The 21,616-nt window shown below is 42.5% G+C and overlaps 1 protein-coding gene across 1 annotated transcript in view; it reads right to left on the reverse strand.

Moving 5' to 3' along the window:
* Window positions 1-21,616, reverse strand: part of LVRN (laeverin) — a 237,581-nt gene that overhangs the window by 169,905 nt on the left and 46,060 nt on the right. The window contains exons 2-3 of the mRNA XM_075341890.1: window positions 15,875-16,017; window positions 5,728-5,867 (exon numbers count right to left, since the gene is read on the reverse strand). Coding sequence (XP_075198005.1) covers window positions 5,728-5,867; window positions 15,875-16,017 — 283 coding nt within the window. The remainder of the gene's footprint in view (window positions 1-5,727; window positions 5,868-15,874; window positions 16,018-21,616) is intronic.

Here is a 21,616-nt window from a genome sequence, read left to right on the forward strand (position 1 = left end):
TCTGGTGCTTGGCTTGGGGCAGGACTTAAGGGCACTTTACACGCAGCGATATTGCTATCGATATCGCTAGCGAGCGTACCCGCCCCCGTCAGTTGTGTGTCACGGGCAAATCGCTGCCCGTGGCGCACAACATCGCTTACACCCGTCACACATACTTACCTGCCTAGCGACGTCGCTGATGCTGGCGAACCGCCTCCTTTCTAAGGGGGAAGTTTGTGCGGCGTCACAGCGGCATCACTAAGCGGCCGCCCAATAGAAGCGGAGGGGTGGAGATGAGCGGGATGAACATCCTTCCCACCTCCTTCCTTCCTCATTGCGGGCGGCCGCAGGTAAGGTGATGTTCCTCGTTCCTGCGGTGTCACACGTAGCGATGTGTGCTGCCTCAGGAACGACGAACAACATCGTACCTGCAACAGCATCGATAATCGGGAAAGGAACGACGCGTCAAAGATCAACGATTAGGTAAGTAATTTTGATCGTTAACGGTAGTTCGTGCGTTTCACACGCAACGACGTTGCTAACGAGGCCGGATGTGCGTCACAAATTCCGTGACCCCAATGACATCTCGTTAGCAATGTCGTTGCGTGTAAAGCGGCCTTAAGACTTTAAAAGATCCTGGACGACGCACATGGATGCGCGTGTGTCATTTCAGCTCTGGTGGTGTTTGTCAGAGCAGTGCAGTCACATTGCGGCCAGCGCCATTACGTTCTGGCAGCAGTAGGCAGGGTTAGGCGACAGTACCCGTCACGTCAAGATAATATGGTGAGGTACTGGTAGGGTCAGTCTCCCTGCTTCTGCACTACCGATTTAGTCCTTCAGTGGCAGTTCAGTGGTGCTAACTGAGCTGCAGCTTCTGTCCTGGTGTGCCCGTACGTGCATGGATAGTCATCCTCAGGACTCTTTGTGCTGCAAACAGGAGAGGTTCTGCTTTCGGCATGTGTGCAACTAACACCGATGAATGTGTTTTTTATTTTCTTGTTTCTCTGACGCTGTACCTTCCGGCCGCCTGTCCAGCTATAGCTTTACCATCTGCACAGAGGACCTCGGGAGACATTAGAGCTTATATTAGTTTTGACTCTAAGGACGGCTTTGCACACTACGACATCGCAGGTGCGATGTCGGTGGGGTCAAATCGAAAGTGACGCACATCCGGCGTCACTTGCGATGTCGTAGTGTGTAAAACCTTTTTGATACGATGAACGAGCGCAAAAGCGTCGTTATCGTATCATCGGTGTATTCTCCGACATTTCCATAATGCCGGTGCAGAGACAGGTACGATGTAGTTCCTCGTTCCTGCGGCAGCACACATCGCTGTGTGTAAAGCCGCAGGAGTGAGGAACATCTCCTACCTGCCTCCCGGCTGCAATGAGAAGGTAGGAGAAGGGCGGGATGTTTACATCCTGCTCATCTCCGCCCCTCCGCCGCTATTGGCCACCTGCCGTGTGACGTCGCTATGACGTCGCACAACCCGCCCCCTTAGGAAGGAGGCGGGTCGCCGGCCAGAGCGACGGTCGCAGGGCAGGTGAGTGCATGTGAAGCTGGCGTAGCGATAATGTTCGCTACGCCAGCTATCACAAGATATCGTACCTGCGACGGGGACGGGGACTATCGCACTCGACATCGCAGCATCGTTTTTCTTTTCTTGGGAAATCTTCTTCATAACTGCTCCTCGATTTGAACCAGTGATGTTTCGCTCACGAATCAAAGAAAAAACACAATAAACTATTAGGGAATTTGAGAACAGATTGTCATTTGTAATATACAGGAAGAAAAAGAATTTTCCACCCGCAGGAACAAAACAGTAACAATGCAGTAACATGATAAGAATCTGCATAACTAATCATATTCTAAATAGTTATACATGAAATTTATGTATGAGATAACCAAGAGGATTGTATAAAATGAAGGTAGTACCATGTTCAAAGCCATAGTGGATAGTGAAATATGGAGCCTGAAAGTCAAAAGCTGTAAATATTGTTACCCTTTTGCTTATCAGCGCGCATATATATATATATATATATATATATATATATATATATATACATACTGTATATATACAGTACAGACCAAAAGTTTGGACACACCTTCTCATCTCTAGAATAACTATTAAGAGGAGACTTTGTGCAGCAGGCCTTCATGGTAAAATAGCTGCTAGGAAACCACTGCTAAGGACAGGCAACAAGCAGAAGAGACTTGTTTGGGCTAAAGAACACAATAAATGGACATTAGACCAGTGGAAACCTGTGCTTTGGTCTGATGAGTCCAAATTTGAGATCTTTGGATCCAACCACCGTGTCTTTGTAGAAAAGGTGAATGGATGGACTCTACATGCCTGGTTCCCACCGTGAAGCATGGAGGGGGAGGTGTCATGGTGTGGGGGTGCTTTGCTGGTGATACTGTTGGGGATTTATTCAAAATTGAAGGCATACTGAACCAGCATGGCTACCACAGCATCTTGCAGCAGCATGTTATTCCATCTGGTTTGCGTTTACTTAGACCATCATTTATTTTTCAACAGGACAATGACCCCAAACACACCTCCAGGCTGTGTAAGGGCTATTTGACTAAGAAGGAGAGTGATGGGGTGCTATGCCAGATGACCTGGTCTCCACAGTCACCAGACCTGAACCCAATCGAGATGGTTTGGGGTGAGCTGGACCACAGAGTGAAGGCAAAAGGGCCAACAAGTGCTAAGCATCTCTGGGAACTCCTTCAAGGCTGTTGGAAGACCATTTCCGTTGACTACTTCTTGAAACTCATCCAGAGAATGTCAAGAGTGTGCAAAGCAGTAATCAAAGCAAAAGGTGGCTACTTTGAAGAACCTCTAATATAAGACATATTTCAGTTGTTTCACACTTTTTTAAGTATTTTATTCCACATGTTTTAATTCATAGTTTTGATGCCTTCAATGTGAATCTGCAATTTTTAGAAAATTTTTTGAAAAACTCTTTGAATAAGAAGGTGTGTCCAAACTTTTGGTCTGTACTGTATGTCTATCTCAAAATACCTGGTCTGGTCGCTCTTCTCCTTAACCAAACTTAAGGAGGTTTTCCCATTAACAAAGTTAATTTTTATAGTTCATTTTACTCAACAGATCTTGGAATAATGATCATTTTCACAATTTGATGTGTTTAAAAGAAAATTCATGTGCTGAGATAATCTTATATATGTGCCCCTGCTATGTGCTGGGTAATGGCCATGTCTGACGTACAGGGACATGGTCTGATCATACCACAGCTCCTGGGCAGGGGAAAACACAAAAGAGTATAAAGACATCACAGCTTGGTATTCCAGCTGATTCTTTTTGTAAGGTAAAACATTTCATTGCCTGTTTTTAAAAAATGTTATATAATATGATAATTATTTGTGATTCCATGCTGTGTTATATGTATACTTTTTTAGATCCCCCGGCCCAGGAGATGTGGTATAATCAGACCATGTCCCTGTACAGTCAGACACAGTACACAGTCAGTCAGACACATTACACAGTACATAGCAGGGAATTATGATTATCTCAGCATACAAACATTTTTTTTAAGCACATCGAATTGTGGAATTTATTATTTCAAAATCTCATAGACACATATAAGTTCAGATCGGGAGAAGTGCAGTCAGTGTGGACATTACGGTCCGTATATGTTACATGAAATTCGCTTATGTGACCCCGGCCTTAGAAGGATCTAAGTATTAATGCTTTTACTATGATGCCAATGCAGTTTATAAATGATAATAAAAGCGATGGCTGCTTACTGTGGTATTTGTAGGTCAATGGGTGGCTATTGGTCAATGCACAAGACAATTATTTTGCTGATATTACATAGTAATGGGATAAAAAAGAGGATTTTCATACTTTAGTAACCAGAAAGACTTTTATACATTAAAGTTTATGTACACATTTTCAGGACTAACCATGGTTTTGCACAGTAGACCATTTGCATAAAACAATGTCATCCATATTCCTTCTTTTATCTGTATCACCAGGTAATCCACTATTCATTGAGCCCCAAGTAATTGTCTCACTGTGTTTATTATCTAAAATAATGCATTTTTCCTATGATTTTGGCTGCCAGCTTTCATTACTTTTTTTGCAAAATATTAAATGTATAGTCAAAACCATTCTATATTTATAAAATTTTTAATACAGGTATGTGTGTGGCGTCCAAGAAAAGGGATTATTCAGCCCTAAAAGCATATTCATAACTGCTTCAGATGTGATAAAATAAAACTAAATAAGCTAAGGTCACCAGACGTTTCAGCAGTACATTGGGTCTTTGTTTACATTGGTTATATGTAGAGATGAGCGGACCCATAGAAGGTCAGTTCGGTGGGTTCAGCCAGAATTTAGATAAAGTTTGGTTTGTGACCCAGGCTTGAACTGAACCCTAATGGAAGTCACTAATTGGGCAATTTGGGTGTCGCTGGAGTGACAGGAATGGGGGGGGTGACTGGATGGGAGACCCTATGCTGACCCTCAGACTAAGTGTACCCTAGGTTTTCCCTCAACCCAGAGGTACGCTTAAAGGCAGCGAGGTCTGGGCCCCCAATGCCTCCCTGTCTCCTGTCCTTGTGCTTGATGGTAAGACCCCCCTCCAAAACCCACCACCTGGGGGAAGAGCAAGGACAGAAGTAGAAAACCTCACCAACAAAACTGACAGACAGGAGGAGAGAAAGCAGAAAGAAGAAGAAAGAAGAAGAAAAGATAAAAGTATGCAAAGATCTGTTCTGTTCTGTGCAGAGCCAGGAATAATGGAGAGGCTAAAACGAGACGTCGGACTCCTATGATGAAAGGGACTCTGAGCCTGTCACTAACCTCACAAAGAGATAACCCTGACATCAGGTCTCCGTCCACATGCAGCCAGCCATAAGCAGATCACTTCCGTGGGATGGTGGGCAGGGTTTTTCCACATTTTTGGGGGTAGGGGTACACACTACATCACATCATACTTTTGTTACCCCCATTGAGAGCCGATCAAACACTGCAAGTGGCTCATACTGGGTTGAGCACTGAGCGTCCCCGAGCACAGTGATGCGGTGTTCATATATAAAGCACTCTGTTTTTTGGTAAAGTCTGTGTTTGATACGAACCTTGGGTTCGCTCATCTCTAGATATATGCAAAATGTTTTTGTCTAATTTTCTGCGTTTTGCAACTTTTTTGTTTGGACCTAATTCTATATTCTATTTGCACTATTTTTTAAGTCTATTTTATATGTGCTCATATGTTTGTTTTTTTCTGCTATGCAGGTAGAATTTATTTATTCTAGTTGTTTTTAACTGATTCATGAATTGTCACTTTTTAGAAAGTTTCTAAATTTTGGGGCAACTCTACCCCAGTAGCTCCTTGTGTAATTTTGAGCATGACAATGGAGAGGATATGATAATTAACAGGAAGCCATCATCTTGAAGGTGGAGAAGATGAATGCATGTAGCTCAAGTTTAGTTCAATGTATTTGTCGAAATATTAATATAATGTCCCGTCATATTGTCATCTGTTCTGATATGTAAGAGAAGTAAATCTGTATAAAGAAATCTTTACGGACTGAAATTTAAAGTGTCACACCAGTGATCAGGAGTGCGAACTAATATATAAAGTGTTACTTCATTAAGTATCAAAGTGATTAAGCCAAAATTTTCCTGAAAGGTTACTATATAATCTCATATGTGAGAAGGTTCTCGCCTTATCCGAGCTGCTAAAAGCTTTATTAAGTGGTTAGATGAATTAGTTGTACCTCATTGCCTCTTTCAGTTGTACTGACGTAATCAAAGTCACATACGATAAAAGCAGTGATGTAGGTTGACATTTTCAGCGTAGTGTTAAATGTAGTAACAGTCCATCTTGTTCCATTGTCGTCTTCTCTTTCTGTCACAGCTAGAGAAAATTAATTCATTTTATTACAGCAATATTCACACTAAATACATTTGGTTGAGATCTCGGGTGCAGACTCTCATTGCTTCATATTGCAGATGGAAATCTCAGTTATAACTACAGACACAAAAACAGACAAAATGTTAAAATCTAATATATAAAGCTCAGTGTATGTATGTATGTGTGTATGTATGTATATGTATGTGTGTGTGTGTGTGTACTCGTATGTCCGCTAAAGGAATCTGCACCGTCGCATTTACAATCACGAAATTTTGCACAGAATTCTCATGTGACTCAGGGAAAGTCGTAGACTATGTTTTGACAGGAAAATTTAACCCCGCACTTTACAGTTACTCTCCAAAAAACATTCCTCCATTAAAGTAATTGGAGCCTGGAACTACAGGTTATTAATAGGAGCTGTGATTGGTTGCTATAGGAACAAAAGACAATGTTAGTATAAGAAGCTTATGTGTGATGTAATAAGATGTCGGTGGGGAGATGAAATGAGAGAGACAGAGAGAGACAGGCAGAGACAGACAAGGAAAGAGACAGACAGGGAAAGAAACAGAGACAAACGGTGAAAGGGACAGACAGAGACAGACGGTGAAAGAGACTGACAGAGACACACGGAAAAAGAGACAGACAGAGACAGACAGGGAAAGAGACAGACAGAGACAGACCTGGAAAGAGATAGACCTGGAAAGAGACAGATGGGGAAAAAGACAGACAGGCAGACAGGGACAGAGACAGGCAACAGGGAAAGAGGAGACAGCCAGAGAGATAGACAAAGTTAGATGGGGAAAGAGACAAACCTTGATAAAGAGAGACGGGAAAGAGACAGAGAAATAGAGACAGACAAGGAAAGAGACAGACAGCAGACAGAGACAGGCAGACAGGGAAAGAGACAGACAGGAAAAGACACAGACAAAGAGATGGACAAAGACAGACAGAGAAAGAGACAGGAAATTAGACGGGGAGACAGACGGGGAAAGAGACAGACCTGGAAAAAGACAGATGGGGAAAGAAACAGAGAGATAGAGACAGACAAAGAAATAGACAGACAGGGACAGGCAGACCTGGAAAGAGACAGACGGGGAAAGAGAGACAATGAAAGAGACAGACGGGGAAAGAGACAGACGGTGAAAGAGACAGCTGGAGAAAGAGACAGAGAGACAGACAAAGACAGACGGGGAAAGAGACAGACCTGGAAAGAGACAGCTCTGGAAAGAGACAGATCTGGAAAGAGACAGATGGGAAAAGAGACAGATGAGAAAAGAGACAGACGGGGAAAGAGACCATCGGGGAAAGAGACAGACAGACAGACACAGACATAAGGGTGCTTTACACGCTGCAACATCACTACCGATATATCGTCGGGGTCACGTCGTTAGTGACGCACATCCGGCGCCGGTAGTGACATCGCAGCGTGTGACACCAAGGAGCGACAATCAACGATCGCAAAATCATTCAAAAACGGTGATCGTTGACACGTCACTCCTTTCCTTAATATCGCTGCTGCCACAGGTACGATGTTGTTCGTCATTCCTGCGGCATCACACATCGCTATATGTGACATTGCAGGACCGACGAACATCTTCTTACCTGCGTCCACCGGCAATGCGGAATTAAGGAGGTGGGAGGGATGTTACGTCCCGCTCATCTCTGCCCCTCCGCTTCTATTGTCCAGCCGCTTAGTGACGCCGCAGTGACATCGCTATGACGCCGAACGCACCTCCCCCTTGAGGGAGGGATTGTTCGGCGATCACAGCGATGTCGCTGACAAGGTATGTGCGTGTGACGCTGCCGTAATGATAATGTTCGATACGGCAGTGAGCACCAAATGTCACACGAACGACGGGGGCGGGTGCTGTCGCACACAACATCGCTAGCACTCGCTAGCGATGTCGCAGAGTGTAAAGCACCCTATAGAGACAGATACAGTGATAGAGAGACAGACAGACACAGAGACAGAGATAGAGACAGATAGACTGATACAAAGACAGAGAGATAGAAACAGGCAGACAGAGACATAGACACAGACAGACAAGGAAAGAGACAGACAGACAGTGACACACAGACAGAGACTGGGAGAAAGACAGAGAGACAGTTACTATCCCGGGCAATGCCCGGGTACTACAGCTAGATGGTAATAATACTGATCATTCAGTCATCTGGCGGTTGAGCCTTAAGGCCCCGTTACACGCTACGATATATCGGGCGATATGTCGTCGGGGTCACGGATTCCGTGACGCACATCCGGCATCATTTGACATATCATAGCGTGTGACAGCTACGAGCGGCTGTTAACGAGCAAAAATACTCACCTTATCATTGCTCGTTGACACGTCGTTCATTTACAAAATATCGGTCACATTCCTGGATGCAGGTTGTTCATCGTTCCTGAGGCAGCACACATCGCTCTGTGTGACACCTCGGGAATGACGAACACAGCTTACCTGCGTCCCGCCGGCAATGAGGAAGGAAGGAGGTGGGCGGGATGTTACATCCCACTCATCTCCTCCCCTCCGCTTCTATTGGGCGGCCGCTGTGTGACGTCGCTGTGACGCCAAACGTCTCTCCCCCTTCAGGAAGAGGATGTTCGCCGCCCACAGCTAGGTCGTTCGGGAGTTAAGTACGTGTGACGGGGTTACCAACTTTGTGCGACATGGGCAAGCCCGTGATGCACAAACGATGGGGGCAGATGCGATCGCACGATAAATTGACGCATGTAACGGAACCTTTATATGTGCAATGCCTTGTATTCTATCAGAAACTACATAGATAATTAAGGAGCCCATTTTATACATACCAGCCCAGAAATTAGTGTCATTTGTTACCTGGAACTATTTACTCAAGTAATTAGCTTGATTATAAAGAGTTAAATTACATTATTTTTTTTTTATATATCTACCAATATGCTCAATAATGATTACTCTAATTTTTAATAGGGCACGACGTGGGTCACAACACTTATGACCTTTAAAAAGTATTTACTGCTCTTAGTATCATGTTTGTGGCCATGAACCATTCAATACAATATCAGACATAATATGCAGTTCTTCCGGTATTATTTTGGCACTATGGGCCAGATTCATTAAAACTAGAGGAGTGCATGCCATTCTTAAGGCTGGGGTCACACTTAAGAGTGACTTACGTGAGAATCAATTGTCATCACCCAGCACGGCCTGCTGCTCTCCAGACAGGCCCGTACAGCTGCATAGAAGTACATACTGCTGCACGCTCTTATCCAGAGAGCGGCAGGCCGTGCCGGGTGATGGGATTCAATTCATGCGCACGAATCACTCGCAAATGTGCCATAGGGACATGGCCAAGGTAAGGAAATCTGAAAAATGACCACCTTTGAACAAGAAACATAAGATAAAGCATCAAGACTGGGCCAAGAAATATCTTAAGACTGATTTTTCAAAGGTTTTATGGACTGATGAAATGAGAGTGACTCTTAATGGTCCAGATGGATGGGCCAGAGGCTGGATCACAAAAGGGCAGAGAGCTCCACTCCGACTCAGACGCCAGCAAGGTGGAGGTGGGGTAGCGGTATGGGCTGGTATCATCAAAGATGAACTTGTGGGACTTTTTCGGGTTGAGGATGGAGTGAAGCTCAACTCCCAGACCTACTGCCAGTTTCTGGAAGACAACTTCTTTAAGCAGTGGTACAGGAAGAAGTCGGTATCGTTCAAGAAAAACATGATTTTCATGCAGCACAATGCTCCATCACATGCATCCAACTACTCCACAGCGTGGCTAGCCAGTAAAGGTCTAAAGGATGAAAAAATAATGACATGGCCCCCTTGTTCACCTGATCTGAACCCCATAGAGAACCAGTGGTCCCTCATAAAATGTGAGATCTACAGGGAGGGAAAACAGTACACCTCTCGGAACAGTGTCTAGGAGGCTGTGGTGGCTGCTGCACGCAATGTTGATTGTAAACAGATCAAGCAACTGACAGAATCTATGGATGGTAGGCTGTTGAGTGTCATCATAAAGAAATATGGCTATATTGGTCACTAATTTTTTGGGGTTTTGTTTCTGCATGTCAGAAATGTTTATTGCTAAATTTTGTGCAGTTATATTGGTTTACCTGGTAAAAATAAACAAGTGAGATGGGAATAGATTTGGTTTTTATTAAGTTGCCTAATAATTCTGCACAGTAATAATTACCTGCACAAACAGATATCCTCCTAAGATAGCCAAATCTAAAAAAAAACACTCCAACTTCCAAAAATAGTATTTATGAGTCTTTTGGTTTGATTGAGAACATAGTTGTTGATCAATAATAAAAAAAATCCTCTAAAATACAACTTGGCTAATAATTCTGCACACAGTGTAGTCGCTGGCCTCATTAGCATATTATAAAGAATCTTTAGAAATACTTTTTCTAAAGATCTATTTATCTATGTTACTGTATACAGGGACAGTTAGGCATGGATTACCAATATGCACCTAGAACTGCTTGTGGTTCTGGGTGCATATTGCACCTGACAGGTTCACTTTAACCACGCCACTTAATTTTTGCAACATATCTTTTTAGTGGCGTGCACCTTTCCAGAAATGATACCCAAGTCACAGACTAAAGTTGCATTTCCAGCATAAAAAACATTAGCATGCTTGCTTAATTTGATGGGAGGATGTAGCCACGATCCATTTATTCAATATCAAGTATGAGCGCCACACTCAAAAATACACACATTTACATGCCTTGACTGCTATCAATGAGGTTGTTAACTTTGCAACTGTCAACCAATGACATCCTAGACGTACGCAATGGGAGACAAATCTGAAGATGCTGCGGGCCTTGGTAACATGTTTAGGCCAAGTAGGCTGCTCATAATAACACACGCAACATGCAACCTGGTATTGTTGAGCTAAAATATGGCTCCTTGGTTACTTGGAGAACTGGACGTTTTACTGACTCTATGACCAAATCAATGTAATACTAAAGACTATAGGGTCCGGCTAGTATACATTATGCTACTCCACATCATAATCCTGGGAGTGGAAGCAGTGTGATATTCCCTCATGCAGTTCTCTTCATGATATTGCACACATGGTCTCAGACTATCACTGAGTTGAAGACAAAAGTGGAACATATCGATGAAGAAGATAGATCTCCATTGCCGTATTAGTCTGTCCCGTGATAGCCTTTGCGAGCAGTGGCATTTGACTCATAGTAGTCCTTTGTTGTGCCTACGCCTTTTATTCGTTTGTGTACGCACTGTTTGACATCCTAGTTTTGGTACGTTATATCAAAATCCAGAACAGAATTGATCAATCATGAAACCATTGGTGCCGTAATGTCTTCAAAGTGTCCCAGGAACTGTTTTGCAACACAATCCTAGTGTGAGCAGCTTGCGTGGTCTAAATGTGCTACCATGGCCTTTAGGGCCTCTGGACTTCTCTCCCTTCGAGCACATCTGGAAAGTTATTGGTCGGCAATGGTGATGCTGCCAGCAGCAGTTCTTTATAATCTGAGTGTGTGCATTATGTGAGGCAGAACATACCTCAAAATATTAATAACCTCATTGATAACATGCCAAGGTGTATAAGTGTAAGTATTTCTGCCTGTGGTGCTCATACTTGATATTGCATTGAGATGTTTTAAAAATGTTACTTACATTTTTTTCAGCATTTAGATATGATTAACATTTTAATCGATCTTGTGATTTCCATAGTTTCACAATTTTTCCTTCTTGAAACTGCAATTTTAATGTTGAGTGGTAAATAGTCCAAAGTTTTAGAAAATAACTATGGGGCTCCATGGGCAAATTATGTGTACCTGACAACGCTATGTCAGACTGTGGTGTATTTCCAGTGTGCACCATCCAGGTTGTATAGAATGTGAATATGTTGCAAGCAGTGAATGGCCAAGGAGGTTATGAGCGTTCAGCCACAACTTTATTCTGGGGCATAAATAGAAAATCATCAGCCCTTTAGAAACAGAATATACAGATACTATACTCTTGCACAGTCTTTTTCTTATTAAAGAGATTTAGAGGGAACCTGTCACCAGGTTTTTCCCTTATTAGCTGCGGCTACCACCAGGGAGCCCTTATATACAGCTTTCCAGTATACTGTATATAAGAGCCCAGGTCGCTCTGTAGAACGTAAAAAACACCTTCATAATACTCACCTGCAGGGCAGTAGTATGGGTGTCGCTGCTCTCGGTCCGGAGCCTCCTCCATCTTGTGCGATCATTGTCTTCCGGGCCAGCCCTGTGCGCATGCTGCATCCTGCATCATTTACAGAGAGGCCTCCATAGCACTCTTGCGCATGCGCGGGCAGACTTTGACCTTTTCTTGCACATGTGCATTACAACAGTATTTTGCATTGCATTCAGCAAGGCAGATTAAAGTGCGCATACGCAGGAGTGCAATGGAGGCCTCTCTGTGAATGACACAGGATGGATCATGCACACGGGGCTGGGCAGGAGGACGGCGATCGGAAAAGATAGAGGAGGCACTGGACCGAGAGCAGCGACACCCAGATCGTACCGGACTGCCCCCTATGGGAGTATTATAATGGTGTTTTCTACATTATACAGATCAGCCTGGGCACTTATATATAGTATTCTAGAATGCTGTATCTAAGAGCTCACTGGTGGTGGCCGCAGCTAATAAGGGAAAAACCTGGTCACGGGTTCCCTTTAGGCCCATTTCACACGTCAGTGAAGAACACTGACGTTCTTCACTGACGTGTAAAACACACACATGTCCCTCCATGTTCCGTGATTCATGGCACACGTTGGTTGTCCATGTGCAATCCGTGATCCATGATTGCAAAAGGGTTAGTGGATAGCACCAGTGAGGGATTAAATATAAAACTTAGCTTTTAATCTTACTCATTAAAATTGTGCAATATATTAAAAAAATACACTTTTGATCACCCTGCGGGTAGCCAAAGGCCCGTATTCCCTCACCGTGTCAGGGTACCTTTGGGCAACTACCATTAGGGGATAACAACCGTGTGTGTTAGGGGTATTAGGATCAATCTGTCTGTATGCAAAGTAGTAGTAAAGGGGATAAGGGACAGTGGTCCCACTACTAACATATGATGTATATGTAATATTGGATATACCAATCCCACAAACACTGACAGCAGGATACAACTTTAACCTCTTTACCAAATAATCAACACACAGATAAAGAAATAATAAGGAAGGGTCTCACCCATTTAGATAGTCTTCCAATGCTTTACACAGCAATTTCTTATTGGAGGGGTCACAGCGGGGCTTGAAATCCGGGCTTGATGTAACTTGCCCTAAACCCCCTTGACTCCCGTCCTTATGCTGCATTTGGTGTATGGACCTTGCAGATGCCACACCATTTTTGGCCCTCTACATTTTCTTTCATGCTTGGTCCCCTGAGGAGTCACTGTTTGTGACAAAACGCGTTGGGAGGCATGTGGGGCGTTTGTGTACAAGGACATAGGTTCAGATGTGGACCGTCCTTGTAAGGACGGGAGTCAAGGGGGTTTAGGGCAAGTTACATCAAGCCCTGATTTCAAGCCCCGCTGTGACCCCTCCAATAAGAAATTGCTGTGTAAAGCATTGGAAGATCATCTAAATGGGTGAGACCCTTCCTTATTATTGCTTTATCTGTGTGTTGATTATTTGATAAAGAGGTTAAAGTTGTATCCTGCTGTCAGTGTTTGTGGGATTGGTATATCCAATATTACATATACATCATATGTTAGTAGTGGGACCACTGTCCCTTATCCCCTTTACTACTACTTTGCATACTGACAGCTTGATCCTAATACCCCTAACACACACGGTTGTTATCCCCTAATGGTAGTTGCCCAAAGGTACCCTGACACGGTGTGGGATTACGGGCCTTTGGCTACCCGCAGGGTGATCCAAAGTGTATTTTTTTAATATATTGCACAATTTTAATGAGTAAGATTAAAAGCTAAGTTTTATATTTAATCCCTCACTCATGTTGCAGCAGTCCAACATCACATTATAAGCTAAATCCAGTACAATTTCTGCCTGCTCAGGGGGCAGTAGGTTTATTCTTCTCTCTCATAAATAAGCTAATAGATTATAAGTGTATACTCAGGGACCCTGAACTGAGTTCTCCTCAATTATAACTTTATAATAAAAGTTGTCTAGTCATCATCGGTGACTAATATTAGTTACTGTCTCCCCTGTTGAGAACAACAGTAGTAGAGTCCATAAAATTTTTCCTATAGGATAGAACAGTATGTTATTCCCAGTTTAACCCTTTATTAGTTTATATTCTGAATGTAACAATAATGGTTCAGTGCAACTGCATGGAGTCTAGGTGCAGAATCCAAAATATGGACTGTTAAGGCCCCGTCACACGCAGCGGTGTATCTAACGATATATCGTCGGGGTCACAGATTCCGTGACGCACATCCGGCATCGTTAGTGACGTCGTTGCGTGTGACAGCAAGGAACGACCGTTAACGATAGAAAATACTCACCTTATCGTCCATCGTTGTCACGTCATTCCTTTTTAAAAAATCATTGATTGTTGAGGACGCAGGTTGTTCGTCGTTCCCGAGGCAGCACACATCACTATGTGTGACACCTGGCTCGGGAACGACGACCTGCAGCTTACCTGTGGCCGCCGGCAATGCGGAAGGAAGGATGTGGGCGGGATGTTACGTCCCGCTCATCTCCGCCCCTCTGCTTCTATTGGGCGGCCGCTTAGTGACGCCGCTGTGACTCCGCACGGACCGCCTCCTTAGAAAGGAGGCGGTTCGCTGGCAACAGCGACGTCGCTAGGCAGGTAAGTACATGTGACGGCTCCAAACGATTTTGTGCGCCACGGGCAGTGCACAAACGAGAGGGGCGGATGCTTTCACCAGCGATATCGCTGTGTGTAACACCCCCTTTAGGCTATGTGCCCACGAGACAATGTACCCACGGACTATTCTGCAGGTTTGTCCGCATGTTGACCGCAGCTGCTGTCTGCAATCCGTAGCTATCCATTGCTGCGGGATTCGACCATTTTTGGTGTTGTAAACCTGCGGGACAAGTGCGAAATACCTGCGGAAGTCCCGGCCTCTATCTCCATAATGGAGGAGCGGGAATTCCGCAGATATTTCCTCATGAATAATTGACATGTAGTTGCGTGTGACTGCGGGACATCCGCAGCATATTCCGCAGCCGCACAAACTGCACCATTGATACAGCACTCCCCAAATCCCATAGGATAACATGGTGAGTGTCTGTAGTTGCTAGAACCTGCGGATTTATCTTTATTTATCTTTCCGCGGTAAAATCCGCGGATACGTTTTCCCATGGGAACATAGCCTTAGGCTTGGTGCACACGCTGAATATTTGGTGCAGAAATTTCCTGCAACAAATCTGCATCTTTTGGCACTAAAATGTACCAAAAATAAGGTGTGTATTTCCGTGTCTTTTACCATGCGTTTTTGATAACAAAATCAATGGGTGGAGGGGCTGGAAAATGCACCAAGAATTGACATGCTGCAGATTTATTTTTTTGCACCAAATCTGGAAGGAAAAAATAATGAACATGTACACAGCACTTCAGGTTTCTCATTGACTTTGCTGCCAGAAGGATAGGCATGCAGATTTGTGACAAAACTGCACCAAAAAAACGTATTTAAAAATGCGCTGTGTGAACATGGCCTTATAAACGAGCATAATATGCCCCTCTAAATGAAGCTATAACCACTTGGTGACATTCCTCTTTGCAGGTAAACATAAAGAGCTGGTGGAGGCCAGTGATATTCTTTTCCTAACCGATAAAAGAAGGGGCAAATAGCAGATCTGCAGCTTAAAAGAAATCTTATACTTGCAGAACCACTAGTAGTCCAGTGTCAACTTCATGGACCTGTGAAAGGGAAGGGGGACGGGGTGTGTGGATTTCACCCATGAAGGCTTTGTATTTTAGTAAGAATTAAACAAACTCTGATATCACAAACAAGGCATTACGTCAACCAATCCCCTTTATCATTCAACTTTAATTTTGATTTGGAAATAAACATGTTGAACTTACCTATAGCCGGCATATTAGATAAAGCCACAAAGCTTGAATTGTGCACAATTCTAGTTTTAAAAGTTGCTTTAAGTGCAGGTTCATCAAAGCATGGGTAAACTGTCCTAGCAGATGTCGGTTCCAGTTCTGATGCAACTAGGACCCTGTGAACAGAAACTGTGATAGTAATCATGACCTCGTGCATCATGTGAATAAAATGTTTTATACAAAACAAAGATAAAGTCTCATTAAAACCGGGAAAAATTAGATAATTCGGTGAGATTTGCATATAGGCCACGATTCATCGAGAATGGCGATTTTCTAGTCTTAATGAAGATCCATGGTTTAGTCAGACGCTCCTGATTCACAAAGAGGTGCATGTCTCTTCATAAATCAGGAGCATTTGACTAGTGTAATCACAGTGAATGATGTTCAGTGTAACAATTAAGTGATCGCACATAATTTATTACACAATTTTTGATAAGTATAAATTCTTGTTCGTCACTGTCTACAGATTACTTATTCTGATCCTATCTAACTAAGATCTGATCTCTGCACCACGGTAGAATTATTACACCAGTCTCTTAGTGCAGTAAGATTTCTGGACTAAGGAACGCCATAGCTCGTCATAAGAAGCTTTGCCATCATTCCATCCGGGTCCACTATTTTAATCTCATAAAGCAAATAGCTGGAGGCTGCAGCCACCAGCAGTGTGTGTTATCTTGGCTGTGTATCAAAATACAAGGGACTCCATGTGGCTTTTTCATTATTTAAATAAATAATTTTAAAAAATGGCACGTGTTCCCTAAAATTTTGATACCCAACATAAAGCAGACAGCTGGGGTCTGGTATTCTCAGGCTGGGGAGGCCCATGGTTATTGAGCCCTCCTCAGCCTAAAAATAGCAGCTTGCAGCCGCCCCAGACTTGGCACATTCATCGGATGCGCCTGTTTACCCCTATTGCCCTGGTGTGGTGGCAATTGGTGTAATATAAAGGGCTAATGACAGCTGTGATTTGTCAAAAATCAATCAATCGAGAGGGGTCTGTGATACCCTCCAGTTTCTAATCATGTAAGTAGAAAGAAATAAGCACAAAACACAGAGAAAATCCTAGATTTAAAAAAAAAAAAAAAATAAATAAAAAAATAAGAAAACACCTTCTTTTTCCAATTTATTAAGCCCCAAAACACCTCCATAGGTAATCTGCAGAAACAACATTCCAGCTCTACTACATCTGAGGTCGCAGTGCACAGTCACATTAGAGAACATGACCAAGCACCGGTACACACTTTTGGAGCTGCAGCTGTGAAAGCGGTGCTCTCAGTGAGTTCGTAGCTTGTTGTTCCCACAGTACCCCAGCTGTGACCTCAGGTGGACTCTATGAACTCCCCAGAGGTAAACGCAATGCCAGATTACTGGCTGATGCTATGTGCGCACATTAAGAAGCCGAAAAAGGGAGATATATATCTCCAACGAAAATACATAAAAAAACAACCTCAGATAATGTAGAGATTTAAAAAGATAATTTTATTACCAATGGGATAAAAATACACAAAAAAGAATAAAAAGGTGTGGGTATAACAGGAAATTGCACTAAAGGACAAAAAGTAGTAATGAACAATGGTAAAAAATGTATATATTAAGCTACTGTGAAGTGAGCAGTATAAGAAGGTACTATTTGCACAAAAGTGCTTGTGCTAGAAGCTGTGGGTAATAAGATTATGTACTATTAAGAGCAGCAATGTTTGGTGAAATACCACACTAAACTACAAGTGCAAATGGCTCAAAATAAATAGTTCATAATAAATTAAAATCTGCACAAAATCTGCATCTCCTGGCAGTAAAACATCCCAAAAAACGCTATGTACTTTTGACGCGTTTTTCTGCCAAGAGATGCAGATTTGGTGCATAAATTTGTTGCAGAACTTTATTGCAGAAATTTCTGCAACAAATCTGCATATCCTGGCAGAAAAACATATCAACTGCATTGTATCAAATCTGCATCTCCTGATTTGGTGCAGAAATTTGCTGCAGAAATTTGGATCTACAGACAAAAAAACACACCAAAACCAGCGATACAGTTTTGACGTGTTTGTGACGCATTGCGTTTTTTTGTGCGTCTTTCTGCCACGAGATGCAAATTTGGTGCTGATTTCTGCAACAAATTTCTCCACTAAATCTGCATCTCCTGGAATAAAAATGCATCAAAACCGCATTGTGTTTTTGTTGCGTTTTTCTGCCAGGACATGCAGATTTTCTGCAATCAAATACTCAACGTGTGAATATAGCCTAAGCTGGTAATCTGACATTGAGTTCATTGAGTTCACCTCAGTTGAGTTCATAGTCTTCATGTGACCTCAGGTGAACTTACGAACTCTCACATCGGCAGCTCTGTCAGTGTTTTCCAGATACTGCAATGATCGGTCACATTTTCTAATGGGACTGCGCTCAGAGACCTCGAATCTAGCAGGGTGTTGTGGGACATTGTGGTGTGAATTACGTTGGGCCTGCAGGGGTGTTTTGGGGAATAATAAATTGAACAAAGAGGGTGTTTTTGTTTTGTTTTTAATAAAGGATTTTTCACTGTGTTTTGTGTTTATTTCTTTTTACCTACATGATTATTAATGAGGGATCTCAGACTCATTCCCATTACTAACCTCGGGCTTGATGACACCTGTGATTTTTTTGACAAATCACAGTTGTCATTAAACCTTTATATTACCTTGATTGACACCCCACCAGGGCAATTGAGATGAACCTGGTAAAGCACCAGAATTTTAGAATTTAATAGATGTGCCAATTGTGGGCAGGCTGCTATTTTTAGTCCGGGGAGGGCCCAACAACCATGGGCTTCCCCAAACTGAGACTACCAGCCCCCGGCTGTCTGCTTGAAGTTGGCTGGGTATAAAAATTGGGGGGACCTCATACCATTTTTTTAAATTATTTAATGAAATCATTTTTAAAAAATCTGCATGGAGTCCCTTGTATAGCAGCCTCCAGCTGCTTAATTTATTTGTGCTGGGCATCATAATATGGGAGACTGTTCGCCATTTTTTCCAATTACTTATTTATGTTTACACTTCCAGGGGACCCAGACGGCTGGTGTGAGGGCAACCAATCACAGACGCCAGCACACCAGCAGTCTGATGTCTGACTTGCAACTAATCAGAGAGAGTGGGCGGGGAAGCAGTGAATATTCATGAGATTTAATTAGCGGAACTCAGTAAGTATAATTGTCCTGCTATAATCCCCATTTTGCTTCCTTTTTTTTTTTATTTTTAAATTCTTATTTGGGTGGCCGAACCCGAACAGAAACAAGGACTTCCCTGAGAAGTCCGTGTTCGGGGTCCATGCACAGACACTAGGTTTCCAGTATGGACCCCGAACTACAATTCGGGTGTTCGCTCATCGTTGGTCCTGACTTGTACAAATACATAAGTGGCCTATACAAAAAATATTGTAAAATGCTGTTTCATAGAAAATCCCCTCAAAAATCAAGATACACTCCCTTTGGAGAAAAAAAGATTCAATTTCTAGATGTGTCAAAGCTTTTTTTTTACCACGGAAATTACTAATCTGTGGAACAGGAGTTGGTCACAGCGGGAATCATTGATAATTTTAAAAACAAAAATCAAAATCAAAAATCAAAATAAAAAAAAAAATAAAAAATTTAATTTGATGGATATTTTTTAACTGTTCTATTTAACATTTGTTTAAATTTATTCATAACAAGCTAAAAATGTAAAATAACAAAATATATTAGAGAGTTACATCTTTTCTTAATACTTAAATACTTAAAATGTGAAATCCCCTTTAAAGCCTACATTCATTATCAAAATAATTGACCACAAGTTTACACAATATTATTTGTGTAAAACATCTGCTCAGTTCAGCATCATAAAGTAGAATACGAGTACACTCTGTTCCTTACTTGTATTTTATCACAGCCTGATTCTATTTGTGAATGACCTGATGCACAGAAGAAAAAAAGCTAAATAATGTGATAACATCCGAAGGAAATATGTACATGAGCTGTCATTCTGCTATACTGTTGCCACAATGTTACTTTGGGATTGCAAGGGACAGTGGGCTCCTCTGCTATCACTTATGCTAGGGGACCCTTGGCTATCCCTCACCTCCGGATTACTCCTAATGGTGGAGATGCTAGAGTCCCATGTCTTACTATACTCCTAAGAAATACTACTCTAATATCCCCCAAGGAGGGAGGGGGGCAGGAGTGAGATAATAAACAGATAAGGACAGACAAAGAAAAAACAAAACTCTGACACACTGCACACAAACAGGAATAAACAAAGAGAGATTCAGGAGAAAAACAAGAGCAGGAACAACAAAAAGGCAACAAGGGTTAACTCCACAACTACACACAGAAACAGGTATCAGGCCAGAAAGTCTGGATCACCATACCTCCCCAGACCAACTAAGGTAAACTATAGGTGGCAGAGGTGGAAGGATCTAGCCAGCATATATAGGAAGGGAGTATATTGGCTCCCCCACAGCAGGTGATCAAAGGAGACTAACAAGCAGACTAGCAGAGATTAACACCTGCTAGCCGGGCACTCAGTAGGTCGATGCCCGAGTCTGCCTGCTTAGATCACAGACACCAGATAGGTTATCATGTTATCAGGCGGAGTGTCAGAATCTGTAGTCTGAACAGAACCCGATGCCGCCATGACAGTCGTCAAAGTTTGTGAAAATGTCCGTGTGACAACTGTAAATTAGATTCATTCCTGATGTAAATTTTTAATGAACAAAAAAGAAAATTAAAGTTAATTTATAAATAATTTTCTATAATTATTGAAATATACTCGTGTGTACATTCTGTTCCAAGAACAAAGAAGAACCTTAATCCTGCCCAAATCTTTGAATAATGCACAGCAGTGTGAACATTTCATGATTTTCTGCCCTGAGCAGTTCTAAAATAACAACCGGTGTGGGCACTTAACTATTTATTTTATATTTGGTACAATCTCTTTTTTTGTCCAGAGCTATAATTTTAAGATTGTGCAATGATTGCAGACATTATTCTTTGTGAGCTAATGACTTTGCACCTTGTAGAGTTTTAATCCCTTAACCCATTAACTATGGATTATTGTATATCATTTATACAACTCGAAGTAGATCAGACTTGATTCTCACGGAACTCGCTTTTCTAAAGTATAATTTTCACATTTTTGTTTAAAGCTGTATTACTTTGTGACATTAAAACCATCTTTCCACATAAGTGGTTTCTGTGCATATCGTAAAATAAACACTTAGAGTGCTATCTCCAATAGTCCGTGATGGATCCAGTGAATTAAAACCTGGAGTATTTACTGCAGATGTCTTCTACACACAGACTGATATACTAACACTCTAACCCCTATCCTGGGAACATATGTTAGAAATTTATACATTACAAGCTATTTATAACACTGAATCATTAAGTGATGAGAAACTTTACTAACAAAAAAAGACGTGTAAATGTTTCTTATTCTTGCGTTTATACAGCGTGGCTGCTACACAATGAAAACTGTAGAAATGGTCTATATCTGAGTGCCAAGAAGTAAAGGGCACTTTCCACACAGCGACATCGCTAGCGATGTCGCTGGTGAAAGCACCCGCCCCCATCGGTTGTGCGTCACGGGCATATCGCTGCCCGTGGCGCACAACATCGCTAGGAATGGTCACACGTACATGCCTGCCTGGCGACGTCACTAAGCGGCCGCCCAATAGAAGCGGAGGGGCGGAGATGAGCAGGCGTAA

The sequence above is a fragment of the Anomaloglossus baeobatrachus genome, chromosome 1 (assembly GCF_048569485.1).
Source record: "Anomaloglossus baeobatrachus isolate aAnoBae1 chromosome 1, aAnoBae1.hap1, whole genome shotgun sequence".
NCBI classification, from domain to species: domain Eukaryota; kingdom Metazoa; phylum Chordata; class Amphibia; order Anura; family Aromobatidae; genus Anomaloglossus; species Anomaloglossus baeobatrachus.